Source organism: Anolis carolinensis, chromosome 2 (assembly GCF_035594765.1).
Source record: "Anolis carolinensis isolate JA03-04 chromosome 2, rAnoCar3.1.pri, whole genome shotgun sequence".
Taxonomy (NCBI): Eukaryota; Metazoa; Chordata; class Lepidosauria; order Squamata; family Dactyloidae; genus Anolis; species Anolis carolinensis.
The window spans coordinates 287,194,542-287,221,133 of record NC_085842.1 but is presented as its reverse complement, the minus strand read 5'-3'; the positions used below and the strand labels follow the sequence as shown (position 1 = coordinate 287,221,133).

General features: G+C 38.6%; 1 protein-coding gene across 1 annotated transcript in view; it reads right to left on the bottom strand.

The window, feature by feature from the left end:
* arhgef28 (Rho guanine nucleotide exchange factor 28) overlaps positions 1–26,592 on the bottom strand; it is a 158,954-nt gene that overhangs the window by 13,709 nt on the left and 118,653 nt on the right. Inside the window, exons 23-35 of the mRNA XM_008102965.3 lie at positions 25,563–25,685; positions 24,508–24,625; positions 23,151–23,405; positions 21,861–21,937; positions 20,236–20,414; positions 19,328–19,416; positions 18,437–18,619; positions 17,495–17,623; positions 15,867–15,940; positions 15,536–15,574; positions 15,384–15,431; positions 13,544–14,029; positions 12,096–12,396 (exon numbers count right to left, since the gene is read on the bottom strand). Coding sequence (XP_008101172.2) covers positions 12,096–12,396; positions 13,544–14,029; positions 15,384–15,431; positions 15,536–15,574; positions 15,867–15,940; positions 17,495–17,623; positions 18,437–18,619; positions 19,328–19,416; positions 20,236–20,414; positions 21,861–21,937; positions 23,151–23,405; positions 24,508–24,625; positions 25,563–25,685 — 2,101 coding nt within the window. The remainder of the gene's footprint in view (positions 1–12,095; positions 12,397–13,543; positions 14,030–15,383; positions 15,432–15,535; positions 15,575–15,866; positions 15,941–17,494; positions 17,624–18,436; positions 18,620–19,327; positions 19,417–20,235; positions 20,415–21,860; positions 21,938–23,150; positions 23,406–24,507; positions 24,626–25,562; positions 25,686–26,592) is intronic.

The following is a 26,592-nucleotide window of genomic DNA, read 5'->3' as shown; positions in this document are numbered from 1 at the left end:
TTCTTTTTGTTTTTTTCTGACAAGTTACTCATTTAATCTGAAGTGACATACCAGGCAGTGTACATACTAACAGTGACATACTAGGCAGGTACAACATGTCCCTAGGGGATAGTTACATCTATTTGATTTGCCTTGTGCAAATGGAGAATTCTTTAATTTTTTTCTTTCCAAAATTCAAAAACCAAATGTAAAATTTAAAGTTTGATGGGACACAATTTATCAGAAACTGTCTGAAACATGAGGGCATTTAAACAGCATCTTCTAATATAGTACTTATAAAATCCTCACCAAACAAAGTAATGATCCCACCCGTCATCAGTTCAGTACAATCAATGACCCTTAAAGAGAAGGATGCCTTTAGAACAAAACTTTCTAACTATTAAAGATAAACAATTTAAAATTATTTTATGTTGATATATTTTATTGCTGTATTACTGGGCTTGGTCCTCATGTAAGCTGCCTCGAGTCCCTTCAGGGAGATCGGGCAGGATATAAGAATAAAGTTATTATTTATTATTATTTTTTCCCTTCAAAGTTCAAGGTTTTGGAAGGAGAAAGGGGTCAACCCCACTGAGTAAGCCAAAGGTGAGAACAACTGTATTTATTATACTTGTTCAATGTACTTCACAGAGTGCTTGGAAATGTTACTTAGTAGTTTGCAACTTTCCAGATCCCCACACCCAAGGTAAACAGTGGACATGAAGGCAGCAGCCATGTTCCTCAAATGTGTTCAACATCTTTGATGTATCAATGTGTTGTTGAAGGCTTTCATGGCTTGGATCACAGGGTTGTTGTGTGTTCTCCAGGCTGTATGGCCATGCTCCAGAAGCATTCTCTCCTGATGTTTCACCCACATCTATGGCAGGCATCCTCAGAGGTTGGTGTATTTTGATATGTGATCCTGCATGGCATGGGGAGGGGGGTAGACTGTATGGCCCTTGTAGTCTCTTCCAACTCTATGATTCTAGGATATGATATGATGTTGGAAAGTTCAAACTAAAACCCTGAGCAGATTCAATGCCCTACTGACATGGGAGCGAACCAGTCACCACTCCATGCTGGTGAGTTATATAGTCCAAAAAAGTAGCATCTCCCAGCTCTACAGATGTGCAACCAGGGGGCTTAACTGATGAAGTATGTCTGTTCATGTTTAAATGTGCATAAACAGACATTCACAGATGGATTTCAGATGGGTGCATTGAGATAAAGCCATGGTGAGCCATTTCAGACTGACATTTAGCTGAATATTATTCCACACAAAAAACAGAAATCAGGAAGAAAAGCTCTGGCCTAGCTCCTGCCTTATATAATACTTTTCAGTTTGCATGGAAATTATTTATTGTGAATGAGCAATCCATTGTTGCACATCCACATCCTGCAGTTCCATTGGCCAGATGTATTGACAGAGTGACAGCCTCTGGTATGAGTTTAATTACAAATATGAGTGCTGCTTTAAAGGCACCTCAATTGTTCTCTCTCTCTCTCTGTTATCATTAATGTCTTTAGAAAGCCAGGACTCTGGGCCAAATTTAGAGCTAATATCAAAATGCATGTGGTCTGGCAACAGTCAGCCTTTAACCCCCACTCCCCACCCCTCAAAAAGTCACACTAAACAGATGGCACATTTATGGAAACTGCTATATTACAGTGTATAAAAAAATAATTGGCTTTGATATTAATTAAAAGCTATATTAATGCTATGCATTGTCAAAGGCTTTCATGGCCGGAATCCCTGGGTTGTTGTGAGTCTTTCGGGCTGTATGGCCATGTTCCAGAAGCTTTCTCCCACATCTGTGGCAGGCATGCTCAGAGGTCACCTACAACCTCTGAGGATGCTTGCCACAGATGTGGGTGAAACGTCAGGAGAGAAAGCTTCAGGAACATGGCCACACAGCCCGAAAGACTCACACCAACCCTATATTAATGCTGTTATTTTCCTCACACAAATGTAATGAAGGGATAGGTGGATATTTATTTTGCTTCTTACAAGTCATAACTTCTTAAATTGAGATAAAGCTCTTTTCATTTATTAGAAACTGACCATATGTGTGTAATGATACACTCCCACCTCCTTTCTCAAAATGCTTTCTCAATTCCATGTTTCAGGGATCGCAAATGTCACAGTGCTTTCTCCCTCTGCTGGCCATATTGCATAATCATTATTTTTTTTGACATGGCAAAGGACACAGCTACACCTCCAGCCAAAAACACACATGAATGGACATATACAGTGAACATTCCTATTGGCAGAGTAAGATAATTACATCTTTCAGAACTTTTCTCAGTCTGCATTCATTTGGGGGGGGGGGGGGGGACTGTAGAGGAACCTACAGATATTCACATTGGAAACAGGACCAAGAAATCTGTATTTATCAGGATAATTCTGGAGAGGGGTATCCAGAATATTTGTAAGATATGCAAGGTGCATATAGCAGGAAGGAAAGGGGCAGTGGGGCATACAAATGAATTATTTGTAAGCTGGGCTGAATATCTTCCCTGTCTTGCATGCATCAAATTCTCAGTTGATTATAAACTGAATATAAGCTACCTGTGCAGCAGCAGCAGCAACGAGTGGGCTGCCAACAAAATGAATGATTTCATACACAGAACTCCAATGTAATCCAAACTTGCTGCTTTGCGTCTTCCAAAATGTTATGGGGACCCTAAGGCAAATCCATCATAGGATGTGTGCGAATTGCCCAATATCACCCCATGGGTTTCCATGGCTAAGTGGACACTTGAACCCTGGTTTTCAGAGTCATAGTCCAACACTCAAAGCACTACATTTTTCTGACTCGCTTTTTGAAATATTACTCCAGTTTTATACATGACAGAGTTTGGGAGCCTAGATTCTTTCTGATTCTCTTACCACCCCCAATTTACGCCCTGCCCCCTTGTTACTCACTGACACTGAACAGTGAGTTACTTCTCCACTACAAAATATATTCCCTTTTCTAATATAGTAATATTAAATAAGAAAGAACTGACTCCTCCTTACACTTCCCTTGCTTCAAGAAGGGTTAGAAAGGTAACGACAAGAAAGAATCACCATGCAATATTACTTCTCTTTGAGGAAAGCACAGGTGATGGCTCTTTCCAGAAGAGATAGCAATTTAGAGAATTGATACAAGAGACAACATCAAGTCTTTGAGTCTCAGGAAAGATTACTCTAGATCCCTAAAACCATATAAATATTATAGTGCCAGGGAGGCAAATAAGAGCAAGGATAATCCTGTGTCTAGGCATGAAATTTTCATTCGGCTCTCAAATCTTTTCATTCAACTCTCCATCTCTCTGTGTCCTATATCACATATATCCTGAATTTGGAAATACGTAGTTCTCTCAGGAGATTCTCCAGCTTCCTTGACACACCATCCACAATCCTGTTTAGTACATGTGTATGATGTCTGCCTCCCTCGGCCTTTTTTCTTCTCCAGAGTTTCAGTCATAGAAGTGGCTAGTCCATGATGAACAGTACTTATCGAGTCAGTAGTTTCATTCTGTACCAAAGTGGTCATAACTCTATGTATTATCGGTAAAGCTTTTGTATATCTTTTTCTTTCTGAGTAGCAGTTGGAATTGTGTGGCTTTCCAGATGTTACTGAACTGCAGTTCTCAACACTCCTCAGCACAGGCTATGGTGGCTGCAGTCCAAAACTTATCTGGAGGGCCACACATTTCTCACTTTTGCAGTAGAGCAGCAGTTCTCAACCTGTGGGTCCCCTGATGTTTTGGCCTTCAACTCCCAGAAATCCTAACAGATGATAAACTAACTGAGATTTCTGAGAGTTGTAGGCCAAAACATCAGGGGACCCATAGGTTGAGAACCACAGCAGCCTTCACTCTTATCATTGTATCATCCAGACTGTTTTACCAATTTAATAACTGAACAAAATTAAGGAAGGCAAACTAGAGTCTTGCTACTGTTGAAAAAGACACTTTGGGGGGTAGGAGATAAAAGAAATGTAAGAAAACATAAAAAAAACATTATAAAAACAGTTTTTTTTTTAAAAAAAAGACAGATAATGCAATAGACATTCTACTACTTTGTAAAGTAACTGGATAGTCTGAGAGCATTTGAAATTTGACAGCAATCAGTATTCAATGTACCTTTTAGAAGTGCATTAATGGTCTTTGAAATTCTTATTTACTCACATAATACAAGTTTCTTTGACACTTCAAGTTTTATATGCAATGAGTGCTACAGATTTGGAGACCATTAGTACTAGGAAGGCAGAGCAACCTGTAATTAAATCCCATAGCAATTGTTAAAAGAAATAGACTGAGCCTTTCAAATTCCAAAAAAAAAAAAGCCTTGAGCCAATCATTCCTCATTTGCAAAAATTATAAGTGACTCTACAGGGACTCGGGAGATAGGTTTTAAGAAAATGTGCATTCCATCTACACAGTGGAAATGAGCAACACCAATTTAAAGAGGGTTTTTTGTATGTAGAAAAGTTGCTTTCTTTAACACGACTCACCTTTGGCCTCACCATAGTAAGGAACATGGCCTCTTAACTCACCCCTCCGGCTCACCCAGAGTCATTAAGAATGAGTTCTCCATTAAATTGCCTTTCTATTGAGCTTTGAAGTTTGGGCCTTGCATATGGTCCAATTGGTATCCATCCATTTAACAATGAACACATGTTTTATTGGCTTGCTTCTTTTCTAGCTCATTAAACACAGCTGGACTCCAATAAGGAATAATAAAAAAGGAACCTTTAAATGTATCCTTTACACATTTATCATGGCGGGAGTGCGGGGATCACTTTCAATGCCATGGGATACCCAAGGATTATCTATTACATTGGCTTTTCTGAGAGATTTTTCCCAGACAATGAAGAAGAGAGAGATAATCTTTAATAAAGAATGCCCTTAGCTTTGTATATCTGTCTAAAAATCCAAAAACAGTAGAAAAGAAGACATACCAGGTGTCCAAAATCTCTTATTTGATGGGAAGGGGGATAAAAAAAAAATTAAAATAAAAAATGAGGAGAAAGAAAAAATGTCTTCATCCAACAAACCCTTTTGTAGTCATGTTCTTCCATCTACAAATTCCATGAAAGGCCTGTTTTAACTTATGTAAGCCACCTTGAGTCTTAGGTCTGGATAAAAGTGTAGAATATACGGTAAATAAAATGTAACCGCGTTGGACAGTACTACATCTTTCTCAGAAATGACACAAACGAAATGTCCTAAGAAATTTCAAGGCTGCAATCCCCAAAGCACTGCAGAGAGAGTTCACTGAGGACAGCGTGGCTACCTCAAAACAACCATATTCAGCAACAGTACTAAAGTCAATGGGAATTTCACTTGGGGTTTTAATGGTGGATTGCACCCAATTTCTTCATTAGGTTTCACTACAGACAATAGAGCATTTCCTGGTACATCCCTAAAATACTATCATAAATAATTGAAACTGAATTGCATTGTAAAAAATTAAAATAAGCAAAGTACAATTTGTCTCTAAGTATTGTGATTTTATTGTGCGTGCCTACTTGCTATTTCCTAAAATTTCATAGTCCACCATGGGTTTCCCCAACCATTAGGGTGAATTATTTATTCACCAAATAGCTGTTCCAAGTTCTAAAGTGCATTATGAAATGTGCATAAAACTTTGATAAACTATTTTAAAAAGTCAGACCTGCACCCATTAAATGTGTCATATCTGAGAAATAAGCTCCCATGATTACTTCCTGCCCTAATAAAAATCTGAATTTCTTCCATGATTAGAAATCTTATTTTCATGGGGGTCAAAACAGTCATACTTCATTAGGAAAGTAAGTATCTAATGGGCAAAAAAGCAATCTGATCCAGAAAGATCTAGAATAGGCAAACTGGTAGGTTGCAAGATGAATTCCTTCAAAATTTGAATAATAGGTTTTGCTCACTGGTGTACTCGTAAAGAAAATAAAAAAAGTAGCAAAAGTTGTACTAGAGAGTGTTAAAAAGTGTACTAGAGAGTTGCAGGCCAAAACACCTGGGGACCCACAGGTTGAGGACCACAGATCTAGAGTCTAACATTATTCAGCTGTACTCCTAGCTCCAGTCTCACGATTAATCTTCCAAAATGGACTCCAACTGATAATTTATTTCTACTCAGTCTGATAGCTACAATGGCATGTTCCTGACTCTTCCAGATCTAAGAAGAAAATCTGGTATGTTACTTCACAAAAATGCATCAAGGAAAAGTAGCTTTGCAGATTACACACTGAATCAAAGTTGAAAGGTATTCGTGAATATAGAAAAAGAACACCGAGAAGTAGACAACAGACAACAGCAGAAGTAGGCTATGAGGCAAAGAATTCATATAGTAGGAGACCCAGCATAGCTCTGTTTCTCCATGTGTACTCCTGTGTGTTCCTGTGAAGCAAGATGGTAGAGTTCCCATGTCAGAAAGGCTTTTGCTGAAGAGCCAGTCTAGAAGTCCCAAACAACCACTGAGCACCAGTGGTCGAGGAAAGAGGGAATTGACACTGGCAGAAAATCTCAGAGACAACAGCACTGGCACAATAGCTAATGCACAGAAGAATGATAAACGACTCCTGAACCTTTCCGAGACAACAGCACTGGTACGATAGCTAATGCACAGAAGAATGATAAATGACTCCTTCTATCTTGAAAACTCTATGATGAACATTTTGGAAAGGACTTTGTATTTCTCGAATGTCTCACCTTTATTTTGGCTAACTACTGTGGATGACCTTGGACTGCTTTGGACTACAATACAGTGCACAGCTGTTTAACAATACAGCTGCTCTGACAAGAACATGGAATGTGAGAAGCATGAATCAGGGGAAGCTAGACATAATAAAACAAGAAATGGGACATATAAATATTGCCATATTCAGAGTGAATGAGCTAAAGTGGACAGGGCTGGGATGTTTTCCATCAGATAACTGAACTAAAATGGGCAAGGATGGGACTCACTAGAAAAGATAATGATGCTTGGTAAGATAGTAGGCGAGTAGTAAAAGACCATTTCAGGTGGATAAACTCAATCAAGGAAGCCATGATCCTGAATCTGCAAGATCTGAGCAGTGCCTCAAATTGAATTTGATGGCAGTTAACAAAAATAGGTGAGAACTAACCGCTATTTCCATCCCATGATATAAGTTATATGTCTGACTAAAATTAAAATCAGTGTTATGAACCTTATGCGTTTTCTGATACAACAGATTGACATTCCTTTTTCTATTAAGTGTCACCAGGAGAAGGCAATGAGAGAACTAGTAGCTACCTTAACTACAGAAAACATTGTGCAAATGTACACAGACTTAATCCAGGATAGCTTGTAGATAATGGGGTGGAACTACACACCAAATCTTTGGGGGTAGTGCCCCCTGGTTCCAGTCATGAGTCATTTATGTCATAAATCACCATAGACCAAAATCTTTTGCCTTTACAACACTCTCTTTCTTAATAAATCATTATGAATGGAAGACGTGCATTTGGTTCAGGTGATCTTTTGCTTTTTTAAAAAACATCTTTATCATCTCTGGCATAAGGAAAACCAAGGGAGAAGATTTAATTTATATATGTACCATGTGGTTTTAAATGATCTAATATAAACAAATATATACAAGCTAACATGCCTGAGTGGTGATTAACTGCCCCCCTCCAAATCACTGACATCATTAGGAATGTTACTGTAAACATATTTGAATCAGCTTTGGCTCAATGCACATTATTAAAGGTCAGTGACACATACTACATCAATAAGTCCTACATTTGCAAACCACCTAATGGGCTGTTATGGTTAAGGTGCCAGAAGCATTTCAAAATCCATGTTTTTCGTCTCCCTGCTAGGGATTGTTCAGGACTGATTTGTTCAATGACCCATTTATTTATCTTTTTAGCTGTTTTTGTTACTGGTAGATCTCTTCTCCAGCATCACATTTCAAAGGAGTTGATAAGCTTTCTTTACATCATCTATTGAGTTCAGTTGCATCATTAGCCACTGTGATACTTGTACTTGTCCTTTTCTGTACCCCAGTACATTGCTGTGTGCCATCATCTTGCATCATCCCTTGTTTCAGTTTGGATTGTCTCATTATTGGGTTTTCAATGCAAAAAGCTTCAGGAGTAGTTTACTTTTGCCTTCTCCTGTACACAACCAACAAGCATTAGCTATGGTGCTATTGCCACTGTCTCTGATTAGTCTTCTGCCAGTGTCATTCCTTATTACTGTCGCTCCCAGTACCTGTTTGGCATGTTTATTTTGGCTCTTCAGCAAAAATCGGTCTGACATGGGAAACCCTAACATCAGGAGTGCTACTATCAACATAGACTCTTCTGTCATAGGATCATGCAATTACATGGAAAGGTATTGCCATGGTGGGGAGAGTAGGTTTGAAAGCAATTACAATGGGAAATGTAAATGAAGTACAGCATAGGATACTATGCCATCTACTAAATCAAAATACACAGCTTGCACACATTTCTGACCTTATCACATGGGGTAGCCCCCAACCCACCTCCACACACTCTGGCACAAGGATGTTTCACCCATCACACAGAGAAGTGTCACACAAACCATAGAAGTGTCCTGACTCCACTGGAGCCAGCACACCATGGGAAGGCTGTTTGGGTGGAGGGAAGCATCTAAGGATGCATCCACCCCGGTTGGGGATAGGACTTCCACCAGAAGTCATACAACGTTGTGTGATGGCAGGCATGGGACTCCATCCCCAAACTAGGCTGGAAGTGTCCTAGGACACTTGATTTGATCAGTGTGACGAGGTCCTTTGATTCTCATCTACATTTTTTCAAACAATAATAATAATAGTAATAATAATAATAATAATAATAATAATAATAATAATAATAATAATAAAACTTTATTTATACCCCGCCAACCAGGAAGGAGATAAATTTCCATTTTATTCAAATTTCTTAAGCCAACACAGACCTCTTTGTTAATTTCTGTAGAAACAACAACTAAACTTAAAACAAGTCTTAAGGTTCTGGGTGTCCACCACATTAAGCAGGCAGAATGTTAACACCTTAACTTTGCTGTTCTATGTCGGCTCTGTAGGTATGACTTTCAGGATGGGTCTATCCTATAGTCCTTCGATAATTCCCTCCTCCCATAATGTTTAGACCCAGAAGTGGTTGCTCCCACTGCTGTTGCTTACTGGTAAGGATAGGAAGAAGTGAGTAGGCAAGTCTGGCAATGAGGAATCAGCTTGCCTATGTTCACTGAGGAAAGGAAATGGGAGTATGATCCCTGATTGAGTGCACTCTCATTTCCCCCTCCCCTATCCCTTCCCCTGGAGCCCCTGGTGGTGCAATGGATTAAACCGGCAGTTTGAATCCGGGAAGCAGGGTGAGCTCCCATCTGTCAGCTCCAGCTTTCTATGTGGGGACATGAGAGAAGCTTCCCACAGGTAAAACATTAGACATCTGGGCATCCCCTGGACAACGTCCTTGCAGATAGCCAATTCCCTCATACCAGAAGTGGCTTGCTGTTTCTCAGGTCGCTCCTGGCACAGGAAAAAAAAAACCTTTCCCCTTGGAACAACATTGTCTGAACTGGCTGACCCCTTCCTCCCATCTCACTGACAAGAAGCAAAAGCTGCCAATCCCAAGTTGTGAGAGGAGGGGAAGTTTGGGACATTGTGCAGAGTACAGAACACAGCACGACGTGTTGCACCCAAAAAAGACATAACATGCAATATGCACCTGTATGTCTCTAAACAGATTCTGTCTGTTGTCAATCTTCATGTTCACCATTCCTCATATGTACAGCTGACACACAAGGAATGGAGAACATGGATGAAGCTAAGAAATTATAGAATATTAGTGCTGGAAGGGAGCCCAAAAGCCATCCAGTCTAGTTTCCTGCAGAAAGCGTTATCTTCCTAAGGTAAGTTATGTGAAATCTTTTCCCAAAAATGTAATACACATAAACCTATATTTTATTATTATAATTATTGTTATTAATATATTTCACAACCATTTCCCGACCTTTTCCCCAAAACTACCACCACCACCACCACCACCACCACTAGTAGTAGTAGTTGTTATTATTTATATTAAAAGCCGCTTACAACTTACAATAATTACATAAAAACATTAAAGGGTCATTGTAAAACTAGAATTAAACCATTAACGATATCAAAATAATGTTAAACATATTAAATGGATAAAAAGCAATACAATACAACAGTATAATTAAAAACTCTCTTAAAAGCCCTTTCCTTAAAACCCTTCATTCCAAAAACCTGCCAAAATAAAGCAGTCTTTACTGACAGAAGGATGACAAAGTGGGAGCCATTCTCAAGAAAGCAAGTTCCAGCAAACTGTTTATAAATCCTTCGTATGCTCAACAAATTATACCTGAAGTCTTTCATTCTAAATTCATCTAAACAGCAAGATGTCATTTCATTAGTTATGTTTGCTCATTTGGCAAAGAAAAAGTATGACTTTCCACACTGTTCATCTATGGATAAGATATCCTTTCAGTACAAGGTATATCTGCACTGACATGACAATGGAAAGGAATGTATTGAGTTTTCAATATTCATTGAAATAAACTTCAATTTCCTTCCTGTTTCTAATTACCCAGACAGGTAGTTAATTTATCCACACAAAAGAAGACAATGATTAGCCCAGCATGAATGCAGTTTTCTTTCAATCATTTGGTTTCTCCTCTCAAGTGACACACCTTTATTATAAAGCATGTATTATCAAGTATTCAGCCTTGCATTTGTGGGAACCTGCCTGAGGCTCTTGCTAATGCTCTTTTACAAAACCAACAATTTGCTATGAAATCAACAACCTATTCTCATTTATATTCCCCATGGTTACAATCCTTTAACACTTTTCAAATGCCAGTAGGGGGGCTTTCTGTTTGTATCCTCAACAGGAAACAACCCCACCACACACTTATTGAGCTTGAAACACAATCACAAAGATGGAAGCCTACATGGAAGGGTTGATGCTTTTGAAGAACACACAAAGCAACACTCCTAAATCTTTGTAAACCTGGATGTCATTTAGTAGATTAATTCTACGCCGCTCTGATGAAACATGTATTCTGACCTATATCCAAAAACACCAATTTAACCAATTTGAAGCAATTTAAAACAGTAAAAGATAATTTTCACTTTAAAACACATTAAACTTGAGAAACTGCAAGTCGCTTCTGGTGTGAGAGAATTGGCTGTCTGCAAGGACATTGCCCAGGGGATGCCCGAATGTTTTACCATCCTGTGGGAGGCTTTTCTCAGGTCCCCATATGGGAAACTGGAGCTGACTGATGTGAGCTCACCCCACTCCCCGAATTTGAACTGCCAACCTTTTAGTCAGCAGTCCTGCCAACACAAGGGTTTAACCCACTACGCCACCAGGGGCTCCAACATTGGCATTAATTACCCTACAATGGGAGGGCGTTCCACAACTAGGGTGCCACAACAAAGAAGGCCCTTTTCCATATTGTCACATCATATTTTGCCTCCTCTGATGAGATATAAAGACGTCCTTCAAGCAGAACCATAACCTTTAAGTAATCATATATAAGAAGAGGCATTCTTTCAAACGCCTAAGTCCCAAGTGGTTTGTTGTTTTAAATGTTATCATCACAATTGGAAAATTGCATCTTATAGCAAAAGCATACATATCCGCAGCATGGTTTTGTTTTTTTTGAATTCCTGTAAAATTTGTTCAAATTGGTCTGGTACATTTTGGAAACAAATTCCACATATGGTTTCCTATGCCTAAGAAAAGTTGCAGATGGCAGCCCCAACCATTCACTTCCAGTGATAAAGATGGATCTAGTACAACTTCCAAGCTACACATCTATTCCCTCGGCAAGATTGCATTCCCATCCAGGGCAAGTCACTTACCCAAGAACCATCAGTCCACAGAGACTTATTGGAATTTAGTTTCCATTAACTAGCCTTTCTTCACCCCCTCACATCACCAGTGCAGTGCCTATACAGCTCCAGCCAACCACAGTCACAAGGAAAAGAAAAGCTGGGCATCATCAGCAAAACTTTGCTTTAGACATTTATCTACTAGACACCTGACATACATCACTGTGTTGCTTATGTCTGATTAGGCTAGATATGTCTGATTAAGTTAGTACTTACGATTGTTACAAACATCTCTGTGATTTGTGCTGGAGGAGGATGTATGATGGCTGAGACCGGTGGATTTTGAGCGATCACCAGAGAACATTTGTTGGCAAGCAATGTCCACATTGAGATTGACTTGATTTTCAGTAGTCCTTGATAAACCTGAATTTGGCAGGTTTCTACCATGCTCGCTGTCCTGGTAAACTATAGCTGAATTTGATCTGTTGAGACGGTTTAATGACATCTGGACTATGGCTTCATTTATGAAGACGGAGTTCTCACCACAAAAACTGTCCGGCTGAGAGTGTCTCGTGATCTGTATACAAGAAAGCAAAACAAAATCTAAGCAGCTCAAAGCCTTATCATATCTAATTTTTACCAAAGTGAGGAAATCAGAAGAAAAGCATATTTTATGTTGCCAGTGATAAAGATGGCTCTAGTAGAGCTTCCAAGTTACACATATATTCTCTTGGCAAGATTGCATTCCCATCCAAGGCAAGTCACTTACTCAAGAACCATCAATCCACAGTAGGAGAATCAAGTGCAGCAAAAGTGCTTATGTGATACAAGGTGAAACAAGTTGAAACAATTCATAGACAGCTCAAAGCAAGCTCATTTAAAATAAGAAATATATCTTAGTTCAACATTAAGAACTAGGTCAAATTTCTTCTCTTGGGAAATGTAACAATTGCTCCAATGGGTGAAATATTCTGCTGTTGCGTTGCGGTTGGGTCTTATGTTGTCTTAGTAAGAAGTTGTGTTTCTTGTGAACAATGTTTTCCAATCCAATGTCTACCAGGTGGTTTGGACTACAACCCTCATCACTCCCAGACAGCAGAGCTGGGCAGCCAACTTACAAAAACAAAGGAACCATAGTGACCCACCCAATCGATCCACCCCAAAACACTATAACCCATTGCTAACCTAGCAAAAAGTACTTTAAAACAACATGTGTAGAGATTAGGTACCTTATTTTAAAGGTTTGGGGAAAAAATGATTTAAGAACAAGTTTATGCTCTAAATTTGGTTTCAAGAAAATGTTTAAGTGAAAGAACTTCACTTCACTTCACTAAATTTGGTTTCAAGAAAATGTTTTTAAGTGAAAGAACTTCATTCAAAGTGGCTTGGAGATAGCATCATTGCCCACCAAGAGCACACATAAAATTGAGTGGAAGGAGCTATGGGCCCTTTCATACTATACAAATATAGTGCTATGAGTCCACGTTAACTTCCATGGTTCCATATTTGTTAATAAACTACCATGCTTTGCAAGAGCAGTTGCAAACCACCAAATTCCAAATCCCCACAGGATAGAACCATGGCCATTAAAGTAGAAAAATAGTGGTATAACTGTTTAGTGTGAAAAGCTTCCTGGTACATTGTCCACCTTTGTTCAAGAACCTTATGGAGGGAGATTATATGCAGTGTGTTAGACATACCATTCTGGTGAAAATATTACATACCTCATTGTTTCCCGAAGCGATCACTGCAGGAAGACTACTTTGCCGGCTGTGTTTCCAGTGGTGCAAGATTTTTTGTTGCAGCTTGACTGTTTCCCGCTCTTTCTCCACCATTCTTTGGCTCTCCCTGAGTCTCTCCAGGTTCTGCTGGTAATCCTGCAACTGGACATCCAGTTCGCTGCGGTTTTTGCAAAGCAGTTCCTCCTGGCCCAGGCAGGCCTTCTCCTTCTCCAGCAACAGGCTCTCTCTCTTCTCATGCTCCTGCTGCCGTTGCTCACACTCACGCTGCCACCGCTGCTGCTCCTGCTGGAACTGATGCCGAAGTTTCTGGGTATTGGCAAGTTCCTCCTTTGACTTGAAGCTCCGGTGCTTTTCTTGCTCAAGGAGGAAGGAAGGGATACGAGAACTGGGGCTCCAGGAGGACCTTTCATGTTCCTGGAGAAGCAACTTGTGGACCTTGATGTGAGTGTCCTGGATAGTTAAGGCTGCCTTTACACCAAAACAAAAGACAGCATTGTTTTCCATCGATTCCAAAACCCATTCACACAAATGGCAAAGAAAAAAATCTATTATTCCTGAAAGCTTACACTTATAGTTGGCCCAAAGTATAACAACACAGGTTGAGTATCCCTAATCCAAAAATCTGAAATGTTCCAAAATCCAAAATGTTTTGCCACCACACCAGCCACCACATGCTAATGTGGTGGCAAAACATTTTGGATGTTGGGATACTAAGGCATACTAAACCTGTAATATCAAGAACAAAAATAACAAGACAGTGGGGTAATATTACTTTCCTCATCTTCATCCCAACTGGTTTGACTGTGTTTTTCCTATATGGCAAGGGGTTAGACTAGATGGGTCATGTGGTTTCTTCTAACTCTATTATTTTTTGGAGAAAATGCGGTATGGGCCAAGCTCGCACATCGTGAAAGCAGCACTACAGGAAAGCCATTTGCCAGCTCAAGATTGGCTGAGGATATGCATTTTATTTATTTCATTTATATCCCACCTTTCTCCCAGAGTGGGACCCAAGGATAAATAAAACACCTGCTAAAAATTTAAAACACAACTAAAATAGTCATATTTAAATGATACACTAAAAAACAAAATTATTCAAATTATGCGCAGCAGAGGGGTTATACACCCTGCAACTGTTCCAGTTTGGTGGGGCAGACTTGATTAATCCTCTGTTGTACCATTTCTTCAGATGCTTTTAAAATGTCCCGGTTTCTTTTTCCTTCTACTGTCACCCTTTGGTCCCATTACTTCCATTGTTCCCAAGTTCAAGGTCCAAACACAGTTTGCACTCAATTAACTCAGTAGGGCAGGTAAGAGGGGAAGAAGAGAATGTTTCTTTTCCCAGTGGGTTCAGGTGAAAGCAAACTGCGGAGTCCCCATGGGGAGATGGGGCAGGATATAAATAAAGTTTGATTGATGATTGATTGATTCCCCCAGCTTGCGTTTTTCCTTATTCATAACTATTGCAGCCTTGGCCACATTTTGATATTCCTTGGTTGCATGTGTATTGGTTTTTATCTGTGAAATGTTGGAGTCTATGAAGGTAGCATGGCACATGAGGCACACTCAAAAGGATATCCAGAGTGAGCCAAGACAGTGTTCCCTTCCCATATAAACACCATGGCTAACATGGAACCAGTGTAGGCAGTTTTCAGTGGCTGTACGCTAAGGATGGGATTAGGGTGTCTCTTTTACGAACAAGACAAAATCCAGAGAAAGAGTTTAATTCATACACAGATGGCTGCACATATTTAATAGTATCACTACATAGCTGAAAAATTGGTAAGCTGCTTTAAGGTCCCAGTTATAAAACTATTATCACCTGTATGCTGTACAAGAGGCGAGTTAAATTCTGGATGGTCTGTACAACCTAGAGGGCAAGAAAAGGGAGATAGTTGTTTTTTTCAGGATTGCAAAATATAGTTAAGTTTTTTTAAAGCAATACCAATGAACATGATGGAATAATTAACTTACCTCAGTTTGGGCTGAAGCAGCATAGCAGGAGCTTCCTTCCTACAAACACAAAATTATGTTAGTAGAAGGAGACTGCCATCTCCTGGTAGAGTTGCCATATTACCTGGAAATATTTGCAAGGTGTTCTGTAGCATGGCTGTGTGATGATTTAATGCCCAATTGATCAAAACAAAACAGTACAGGCAGTCCCCACGTTATACATGACTCATAGTTAATAACAGTGGTGATACAACAAGAAGTGAGAGAAGTCTAACTGCGAAAAGGTCCAGATGCACACCCCAAGTGTGGTGTACATACATTATTTTTAAAAGAAGTTAATTAAGTACAGTACCTGTTCTAGCATGTCAGCTTCTATCCCATTGTTTCCATTGCAAACATCTGAATCACAAAGCTCTTTCTCTGCAGCTGATTATTAAAACAATCAAGAAAGGAGATGAGTCAAATATAAAATATTATATACTTTAAATAATCAAGAAAACTAGTCAAATGTGAGATAGGCAATGCTACTATTAAGGGAATCTGTAATATATTAAGAGACCGAACTCAAAGGGTGCTCACCAATGGTTCCTCTTCATCCTGGAAATAAATGACTAGTGGAGTGCTGCAGTGTTTGGCCCTGGGCCCAGGTCTGTTCAACATCCTTATTAATGACTTGGATTAAGGTTTAGAGGGCATGCTTATCAAGTTTGCTAATGACATTATTTTAGGAGGGATAGTTAATACTCCAGAAAACAGGATCAGAATTCAAAATGACCTTAACAGTAAGATAATACATTTAGGCAGAAAAAAAAATGAATTGAAAAGATATAGAATGAGTGATGCCTGGCTCGACAACAGTCCATGCAAGAAAGATCTTGGAGTCTTCATGGACAACAAGTTGAAAATGTGCCCACAGTGTGATGCAGCAGCTTACAAAGCCAAAGGGATTTTGAGCTGCATCAAAATGAGTATAGTGTCTAGATCAAGGTAGATCGTGGTGCTCCTCTATTCTGCTTTGGTTGGACCTCACCTGGAACACTGTGTCCAGTTCTGAGCACCATAGTTTAAAAGAGATATTGACAAGCTGGAAGGTTTCCAGAGGAGGGTAACTAAAATGTTTAAAAGTCTGGGACCATGCCCTACAAGGAGCATCTTAAAGAGCTCGGTATGTTTAATATGTAGAAGAGAAGCTTGAGGAGAGACATGATAGCCATGTATAAATATGTGAAAGGACGGCATAAGGAAGAGGAAGCAGGATTGTTTTCTGGACACTAGGACTCGGAGCAATGGGTTCAAATTACAGGAAAGGAGATTCCACCTGAACATTAGGAAGAATTTCCTGACTGTTAGAGCTGTTCAGCAGTGGAACTCTCTGATTCAGAGTGTGGTGGAAACTCCTTTCTTGGAAACTTTTAAACAGAGTCTCGATGGCCATCTGTAAGGGGTCCTTTGATTGTGTTTTTCCTGCATGACTAGATGGCCCATGTGGTCTCTTCCATATATAAGAGACCAGGCCAAGAGGCTACTTAAATTATATTTTATGTCTAATAAAATATACCCAGGTACAGTATGACTGCCATATCCAAGGGGAATATAGATCGTAGTGAACAATATATTTTGACTATACATGGGCCAGAAGCATACCAAAGAATCACACAGGAGGACTTAGAGAGGCCCATAGACACTTTTGAAAGAGAATATTCTGTGAGCTTGCATAAGTGAAACTGTGGTTATTGAATCCATGGATAAAGATGTCATATTCTATTCTTAACTACATAACTTATCTAGAATCTTGGTCATTATCCATAACATTATGTTGCTCCATATGAGCCCATACCCAAGATTATTCATGCCAGACTGTTAATATTTTGGATGAAATAGTATTTTGGTTGATTTTATTTTACATTTTTAAAAGAATAAATTAGAAAGCATAGTAATTATACATTGTCCGAGTGATTAAAATAATTAGCTCTTACTAACAATCTATGAACGATTCACAGACTTCAGCTTCATTGAGTGTTGTCAGGCTGGGTTCTCCAGTACTCCCTTCTAATGAATTATTTGTTTCATTTACTTGTGATAATATTACAGCCATGTGAAGCCTTTCCGCTGCAGAGAGAATGAAAGTTAAGTGTTCAATAATTTAGTAACCGTGAATTAGACTGTTTTAGTCATATCAGTTATAATAAGACTAGGAAGAACTCACTATTTCTTTAGGCAAAAAAGTAAAAGTCAAACTGGATTGACATGTGTGCCACATACAGTGGGCTTCCAGTCAATGCTGGAATTTGGTTTCATGACCTCCGTGAATACCAAAATCCATGCATGTTCAAGTCTCATTATTTACAATGGTGTAGTAACATAGTGTCACTTTTATAAACTGACAAAATCAAGGTTCGCTTTTGGGATGGGGGTATTTCCAAGCTGTGGGTGGTTAAATCCATGGATCTGTGGATATGGAGGACTGACTATATCTTTAAAAGGCAATTCCACAACTAGTGAAATGAATCTGTTTGCCATGCTGAGACATTTATGTGTCAAGAAAAACAGGTTAATAGCAAGGCATGCACATTTTTAATGGGGCATTTCTACAATGATCACTTAGATTCGTGTAGAAATGGATCAGTTTTGCAGTAGCTAAACGCTGCAAAGAGTTGATCCAGTTCACTTTAATGCAGCCTTGACCTAGGTTAACCTAAGCTAGCCTATATTCTTAAATGCATTAATCAAAAGTAATAAGCACTTTCTTTCTTTCTTAGGTAGAAGAAGAAGATGGAGAAAGCTTGCTTTCAGTCTTAAGCAATAACATGACCGAGAGAGTTGCCACTGTCTCTGGGCAATGAAGTTGGAGAAGGTGCAAGAAAAGGTTTCCACTAAAAAAAAAAAGTGATATATATCTCGGAGTGAGTGACACAGACTTACCTTCTTTAAGAGCTGCAGCCAGAAGTGGGGCCACCTGAGGTGTTTCTCCTGAGTCAGGTTTTATAAGCAGGTGTGGTTCTACATGAACATCTTCAAACCCACTCATATCTCCAAGCTTTGCGTAAATATTTAGCTTCTCTTCCAAACAATTACAGATCTGCTGGTCCTGGTTACTTAAGACTACTGTAATAAAACATCATAGTGTTGGGTTAACGTCACCAACACAATTATTTCTCACTTAGAAATATGATGAAATGACTATTAACAATTATTTTCTAAGTAATTAAGGATTCTAGACACTTTCAAGAAGTCTAAAAGCAATGGATTACTTTTAAAATAAATTGTATGTGAAGTGGAAAAGAACTATTTGGGAATTATTGGAAATAATGAATTATAATTCTAGGACCCTCATTACCCATTAAGTTTCTTCTAGGCAAGATTAATCCCATAGGACTTCTTATTTGTCAATAGTAGTCTAGAAATGTCTTTACATCAACCTTCCTGGGTTGTTGAAAAACGTATGGGTTCTCAAGGTAAATTTGAGATTTATATCTAAAGGTGTTAGGCACAGTCTATTTAAACTTTAAACAGCTTTCTTATTTCATGCTATATATTTTCTATCTCATTCCTTGTATCTGTATCCCAAATTTTAATAACTCTTCTTAATTTGAAACTTGGGTATTTCAGTTCCATGTTCCTTTCCCCTCCAAAAAAAAATCTACACAACCCATAAAGCAAAAATAAGTAATACCACCAATCATGAGATGAAACAAAAAAGAGGTGACATCACATCACTTTTTCTTGTGACTTAAAATGATTTCATCATGCCTGTCCATCTTTAAAAACTGCTATGGTAAGATTTAATCTAGATTGATTAAGACAGCATGATACCTTGACATTTTTGGAATTTGGCTGATTTGGCTTCAGCTATTTTTCGATCCTCGTCAGATTCACTAATTTTTCCTTCTTCCTCCGGACAACTTCAGTAACATAAAATAAGCAAAGCAGATGATACAATGAAACATCTCTATGCCTTTCACATTCAAGCTATTAATATATCAGCATACATTTATCCCTACGGACTATGAAATACATGCATCCCATTTAGAGTCAATATAAAATGTCTTGTGTTGTAAAGGATATTTCTTGTATAAGCATGCTATGATTTTTAGATTTTTAGAAAGACAAAGCAAACTGAAATTGCATTTGCCAGGGGGAATGCTCTGTATGTGGTTTTTTAAACTTTTTTTGTAACACTATGTAAAGCAAAATAACCTTGCAGTGAGATCTGCTTTCATTGCATTCCTTTTTGGCATGCCTAGATTGCATCCTTCATGATAATGTCATAAGAAATACTTTATCAAAAGGAGAACACGAAATTCCTGAGAATCCACTTCACAACTTTGCTGGACCTTTGTTGTCTAAGGAATACGAAGGAAGAACATGAGTGGACTTTGTAGCATTCAGTGGGACCTTTGGGTGGATGGGTTACTTAAAATTTGATCAGCTCTGAAGTTTTTCTTTGTTTTTATTGCAGAAGGGCATGGATATGTACTTGTTATACTTTCAGAAGATTTCCAAATTGCAGTACCCAAATCTTCTTTATTAATCACACATGTCTGTTCAAGACATTTATTTTTATACAGAAAACACATTAAACTCAAATCTAAAATTAGCAAATTGCTAGCCATCCTGGCTGTAGGCAATAGTAATTGTAACACTACACATGTGGAAATACTAGGACACAGTCAAATGAAACAAGGAGATCAAAAACCAGGTGGAAAGTGTTTGCCTCTTACCTCTCCACTGCCTCTTGAATCTCCCTCATCCAGTGACTGCGATCCTCTTTGGAATTGGTATGGATTTCATACATCTCTGGTCCTGTGGATGAGGCACTAATCAGGAACATCCCTCTTTCTTCATTGGCCACTTCTCTCACAATAAGTTTCTGAAGTGCTATCACAGCTGGCTTTTGGTCCTACACAAAAGGAATCACAAATCACCATGACGTAGTAGAGGCTGGGCTTGCAAGGTCACAGCACTGGGAGTTTCAGATAAACGCCCTAACCCAGCTTTTTTGTTTCCACTGAGTTTAGTTGCATTTTGCATAGTAACTTGAAATGAAATGGATTTTCCTAGGAATTATGTGCTGTTATGAGATGTCAGCGCTGTAATCAAGTGCCTTTGTGGTGGCTTTAAAAAAGATCTGCGCCTGGAAAATATGGAACTTGCCAGCAAACGTTTTAGGTCAGTGGTTCTCAGCCTATGGGTCCCCAGGTGTTTTGACCTATCAGTTCCAGAAATCCCAGCCAGTTTACCAGCTGTTAGGATTTCAGGGATTTGAAGGCTAAAACATCTGGGGATGCACAGGTTGAGCACCACTCTTTTAGATCAATACACCCAGGGGAACTTTCAGACTCCCCATAATGGTGTGGCTGTTATAAAGGTAACACTGCACTTCAGAATTCATCACTACATCACTGCAAATAATTATCTCTTGAAGAAGACACCAGCATGAAACGATCTCAACATTCATTACTTCTGAAATACATTACAGCATAACAATAAAACAGATCTGTTGGGAATCCTGGCTTATCTGTAATGGAGAGTCACATCCATGTATACTGCCAATAATTCTACTTGGCTTCTCCCACCACAATGATTAGCTAGCCTGAAAAATCATTACATTGAGGTAATAATTTCCAGGAAGGACCCTTATATGCACATACAGTTGGCCCTCTGTATCCAGAGATACAGCATCCACAGATTCAACCATCCACAGCTTGAAATATATATATTTGTAAAAAATCTTAATTTTGCCATTTTATATAAGGAATGCCATTTTACTACATTCTTGTATATAATAATCAGACTCAAGCATCCACAGATTTTAGTATCCACAACAGGTTCTGAAAGCAAGCTCCAGGGGATACAAAGGGCACACTATACATTTAATTGAAATGAAGATGATATTAACAGCACAATCCTGTGTGTCTACCTGAGACAAACTCCTCTGAATTTAACAGGATATGCTCACAGACAAATTGGTGTAGGGTTCAGGCTTAAAGTATGTAACTTTGGCTGGCTTATACCCACTATTTATGGCTTTGGCATTTTATAAATAAGATAGTTAAACCCTGTGTGGAAGACTCACTTTAGACGCTAAAGAATTTAAAACTATTTACAGATTAGGTAGGATTTTGCTGATCTGAGCAGCATGAAAAATACTTTAAATAAACTTAAAAAATATATGTTATATACAATGAAACAAATATGATTTTCAACATGTTGAAAACCTTCATGACTGTGTGGGCCAACACAAAAGAGAGAGAAAAGAAAATCATACACTTGTCAGACCCACGAGAAGGGCCCAAATGCCAACACAATACCCAATTAATATCACCCCAAATACATTCTTACGTACCACAGCTGCAAAAATATATTTCTGGTCTTTTTCTTGTAAAAACAGCATCACATCATTCAAAAGGAGAGCTAATGTATCTGGAAAAGAAAAGAAAGTACTTAATTTTCACAACTTATCTAAGAAATACAATGAAAAATTAACACCCTGAATCCAAACTGTACTAGAAAGCTGTTTGCTGCTCTGAAAAATGCTGTTGCTTGTGTGCACACACACACACACACCAATAACACTAAAAACAACAACAACAAAAACTAAAAAAAAAACAGGCAACATTTGTGCAGAATAACCCAGCAAAAATTGTGGTTTGTCAAACACTTGCTTAGAGCAGGAAAAAACTGCTAAAATTACTTGTTTAAGTAAAGGACTCCATCACTAGTACAAGATGAGTATCAACTGCACCTTATGGACTCTCTTCTCCTGTATCTATTTGCCCTTTTCCTGAGATCGCTACCCAAGACACTACTTTGAAACGTGCTATAGGTTTTTTTTTTTGGTTTTCTTTTTTCGTGTCAGGAGCAACCGGAGTTGCTTCTGGAGTGAGAGAATTGGCCGTCTGCAAGGACGTTGCCCAGGGGACACCCGGATGTTTTGATATTTTTACCATCCTTGTGGGAGGCTTCTCTCATGTCCCCGCATGGAGCTGGAGCTGATAGAGGGAGCTCATCCACACTCTCCCCAGGTGGGATTCGAACCTGGCAGCTTTCAGGTCAGCAACCCAACCTTCAAGTCACTTAGTCCACTACGCCATCTGGGGGCTCCTAGCGTGCTATAGGTGAGTTTCAGTAGTGGCCTTTGAAATGTCTTCTCCAGGCAGCCCAGTATCCCATGGCTATCATTTAAGCCAAGAGATTTTCTAATGCTAGCATTTTTTGCTTCAGCTATATGGTCTTTTAGACCTAAGGGCCTTTTCATACGACATAGTTATAGCAGTGTGATTCCACTTTACTGGAATCCTGAGATTTCCAGTTTAGGGATGGAAATTCAGAGCACTCACAGCTCTAGTGCTTTCTCAAACTATAAAGCCCAGGATTTTGTGGAATATACCCATGAAAATGTGTCCTTACCCCAGTAAGTACAAATTGGCTAGTATGTGTAACAGATGGTTTTACTTTTGCTTCCCCCCACCCCCCCAGTTGTACCCAATAGAAAACCTATTCTTCTGCAGGATATTTTCCCATGCTATTATCACAGAAGCTTAGGTATTTAAAAATGTAAATATGCAGAACTATTTAACTATTTTAAACAGAAGACAGTAACTACAATCGTAACAGGAATATAAAGGGAGAGCACCTTTGAAACGTCCTGTAGCTGTTTTCCAATAGACTAAGCCTTCATGCAAAAGCATTCTCTGCTTCTTGAGCAAATCCTGTTTCCTGAAGACATTTCCACTTTTCAGCTTGGTGTATGTTTTGTTTTCAATCTTACTGAAGATATCCAGCAATTTTTGCTTCTTCTCATATTCATTGACTTGTAAATCAACTGCTGCAATCACATCCTTGATTAGGGAAAGGGCTTTACATAGGTCTCTGTGTTCTTCAGTTCCTTCTAAATAAAAGCAAACAAAAGCATTGAAGTAATTGTGGCAAGGGGTTCTCCTTAAATAATCTCAGTGGATTTTCACAGGAAAGAGGTACTGGCAATATTTTCATATTAATGTCTGTGCATCGTTCATAGCTCATGCAATCCACTCTTGCAAATACTAATTAAGTGTATTACTTTGAGGCTTTTGTGTTTTGACAGATGAAAACTTGTGTCACTGCATCGATATCTGCATTCAGAATCCCAAATATTGTCCCCACTACATGCATACTTTATATGTTTGAAATATGGCTGTTATTCTTCTTGATTCCAGCAATAATTCAGGTTGGCAGAGATGAACTGGTGGCCTGCATGAAATATGTTTTAAAAATTATTCATTTCTAGTGCACTAAACAATGGCACTGCCATTCTATTTGTTAGGTACAACACAAGTCTTTGTCATATACTGGCACACCTGTCCAGAAGATTTTTAAGTTCTGAGTATTCATTATGAATTTATTGTGTTTGATATGTATGCTTTTTAAACTGGTGTTATGTATTATTTAAATTGTGTAATGTATTTTAAAACTGATGTTGTGGATACATCTCTTGTTTATTTATAATTCTGCTGTTTTTCCCAATCTCTATCCATAGGGAGAAGCAGGTAGGAAATGGTTGCTGTTATTGTTGTGATTCAATTATTTACTATTGCATGATGACTTCAAAGGGCCTGAGCTCTAGAAATCACTGCTTCGTAAACTTTAGGTCCCGACCCCAAATGGGCCCCCCTTAGCTTAATGTTGCAGTCACAAAAATTGTCAACAATAAAAGATTTCTGTACCCCACCTATTAACAGAAATCTGTTAGCAACAAACATACAGTGTGTGCAGAAAATGCTTCAGCTATATGCCACAAAGAAGAAAATCAGTCTGTTAGCAAGCCTTGCAAATGCTGATTTATTATCAGTAAATATTTAATTTTATACCTATTTTATATATCTCTACATATTTGGGGTTACATAAAAATGTATCAGGTAGGAAGGGGTAGCGAGTGAAAAAAGTTTAAGAAGTGAAAAAAGTTTAATCAGCAAAATAAAATGTGAAGATGTTTTATGGAAATTGCTGCTCACCTTTGGAATACTGCAATATTCTTTCAACTAGAACAGGGTACTTTGTGATTCTTTGAGTGACAAGCAGAATACACTCTGGGATTCCACGACGTCGGGCCAAAAGGTTACTGTTCCGTAGCTATAAAAACAGATGGAAAGTTTTTAAATACTAATCTTGTTTAACATGCCTGATGAGCAGTTTATGTTTCACTTCTCCTATTTTAGGGGTAGGATCCCTCTTATCACTGCTTTAATCCACTCCTGTTAACCTATTCTCATTTTTAGACACACTGTTCAATTGGTAGAAGCAATAAACTAACTTTATCAGACTTCCCCAGATGCATTGGGTATAATAAAAATTGTAGTCTACCATATATAGTGGACACTGGATTTAGAAAGGCTGAACAATATATTTCAGTTCTTCCAAATGGATAGCATCATAATGATGCATGATAGCCTGTAGCTATTCCAAATGCTGGTAAATGTATAAGTTTGCTATGAGAATGAAATGGTTGTGTTTTGCTTCTTGTTGTGTATGCTTCCTGTTTTTCATTACTGTACTAAGTGAAAAAAGGTTTATGATTGATTGATTAATGTGTACATTTTTGTTTTTAAAAAGGACCACCATCACTAGTGTTGTAAAAGCCTTACTGAAGGTTGTGATCCATCGTGCAAAGGAAGTTAGCACAATATCCCCAAACATTTTGCATCCACATTAAATGCATTAAATTTCCTTCTTTGAAATATATACATAATGGCAAAAAGTAGTAGCTATACTTCACATTTTATAGCATTTTAAGATATTCAAGAGCTTTACATGGCATATCTAGCTGAAATAAACCTATCAATTCAGTTAGAACGATTATTTTCCTGATTAATGACTCGAGGAAAATGAAGTGAAAATATGCCTAAGGCCATCCGTACACATGGCAGAGGGCAAACTAAACCCAGGGGTACTTCTTGTTCATTTCTTGGTCTCTTAGCCACTCCACTATAAAAGCTCTCATGTACTTGTAGCAAACTTTGTTCAAGCATTTTCTTCTATAGTAGGAATTTAGTTACTATTGCCAACTTACTTTAATGAAGTTCTGAAACTTTTTGTTTTGCTGAAGCTCTTTGAAAAGGTTGACTGCTTCCTTCTGGTGACTACAAAATTCCCCATATGTGGCTTTCATTTTGTCTGCATTCTCCTCTGAAAACTGATGAAGCAAGCAGCAAGTTAAAACAGTAACCATGGAATATCTATCCTATATACCTGTGTATAAACTAAGCTTATCTGTAAGCGGGGGACAGGTTTGAGGCCAAAATTATGGATTTTGATACAGCCCATGGATAAGCTGAGTGTCACTCTTCAGATAGAGGAAAATGCCAGAGCCGCCTTAGTGGACCAGCGGTTCCTGGCTACCGCTGCTTCCATCTCCTTACCCAGGAATTCAAAAAGCTCAGAAGCAAGGAGGGGTCAGTGCATTGAGGGGTGGTTCTTTTTTATTATTATAAGAATTAAAATACAGTATTTACACTGATCCACAGATACGTTGACCCAGATTGTATAGTTTGATTTATTGCCTTAAATTTCTAGATTTATATTTGAGTATATAGGCTATATTCAATAGGTAATGCTCCGGCGGGAAGCTAACGGCACTCCATGCAGTCATGCCAGCCACATGACTTTGGAGGTGTCTACGGGCAATGCTGGCTCTTTGGCTTAGAAATGGAGATGAGCACCGACCCATAGAGTTGAACACGACTAGACTTAATGTCAGGGGAAAACCTTTACCTTTACCTATATAAGCTAATGATTTACACTGAATGCATTGGCAAATTATATGTTGCTACACTGCTGGCATCTGCCGATCTACTGACTGAACCCTGAAGTAATACATTTCATATAAATTTATTCATTTAGGGTTTTTAGTATCCTGCCCTTTATAATAAAATGATTCCGTGATGACAACAGATACAATAAAATATTATTAAAATGCTGCTCTATTCGAATAAAATTATTTTCCTGCTGATGGAAGAAATCTGGGAAAGACTGCAACCGTCTAACTCTTTTCCATGCAGGAATAGACAGCTAAAGCTCCCCTTAAAGATGGTCATTTGAGA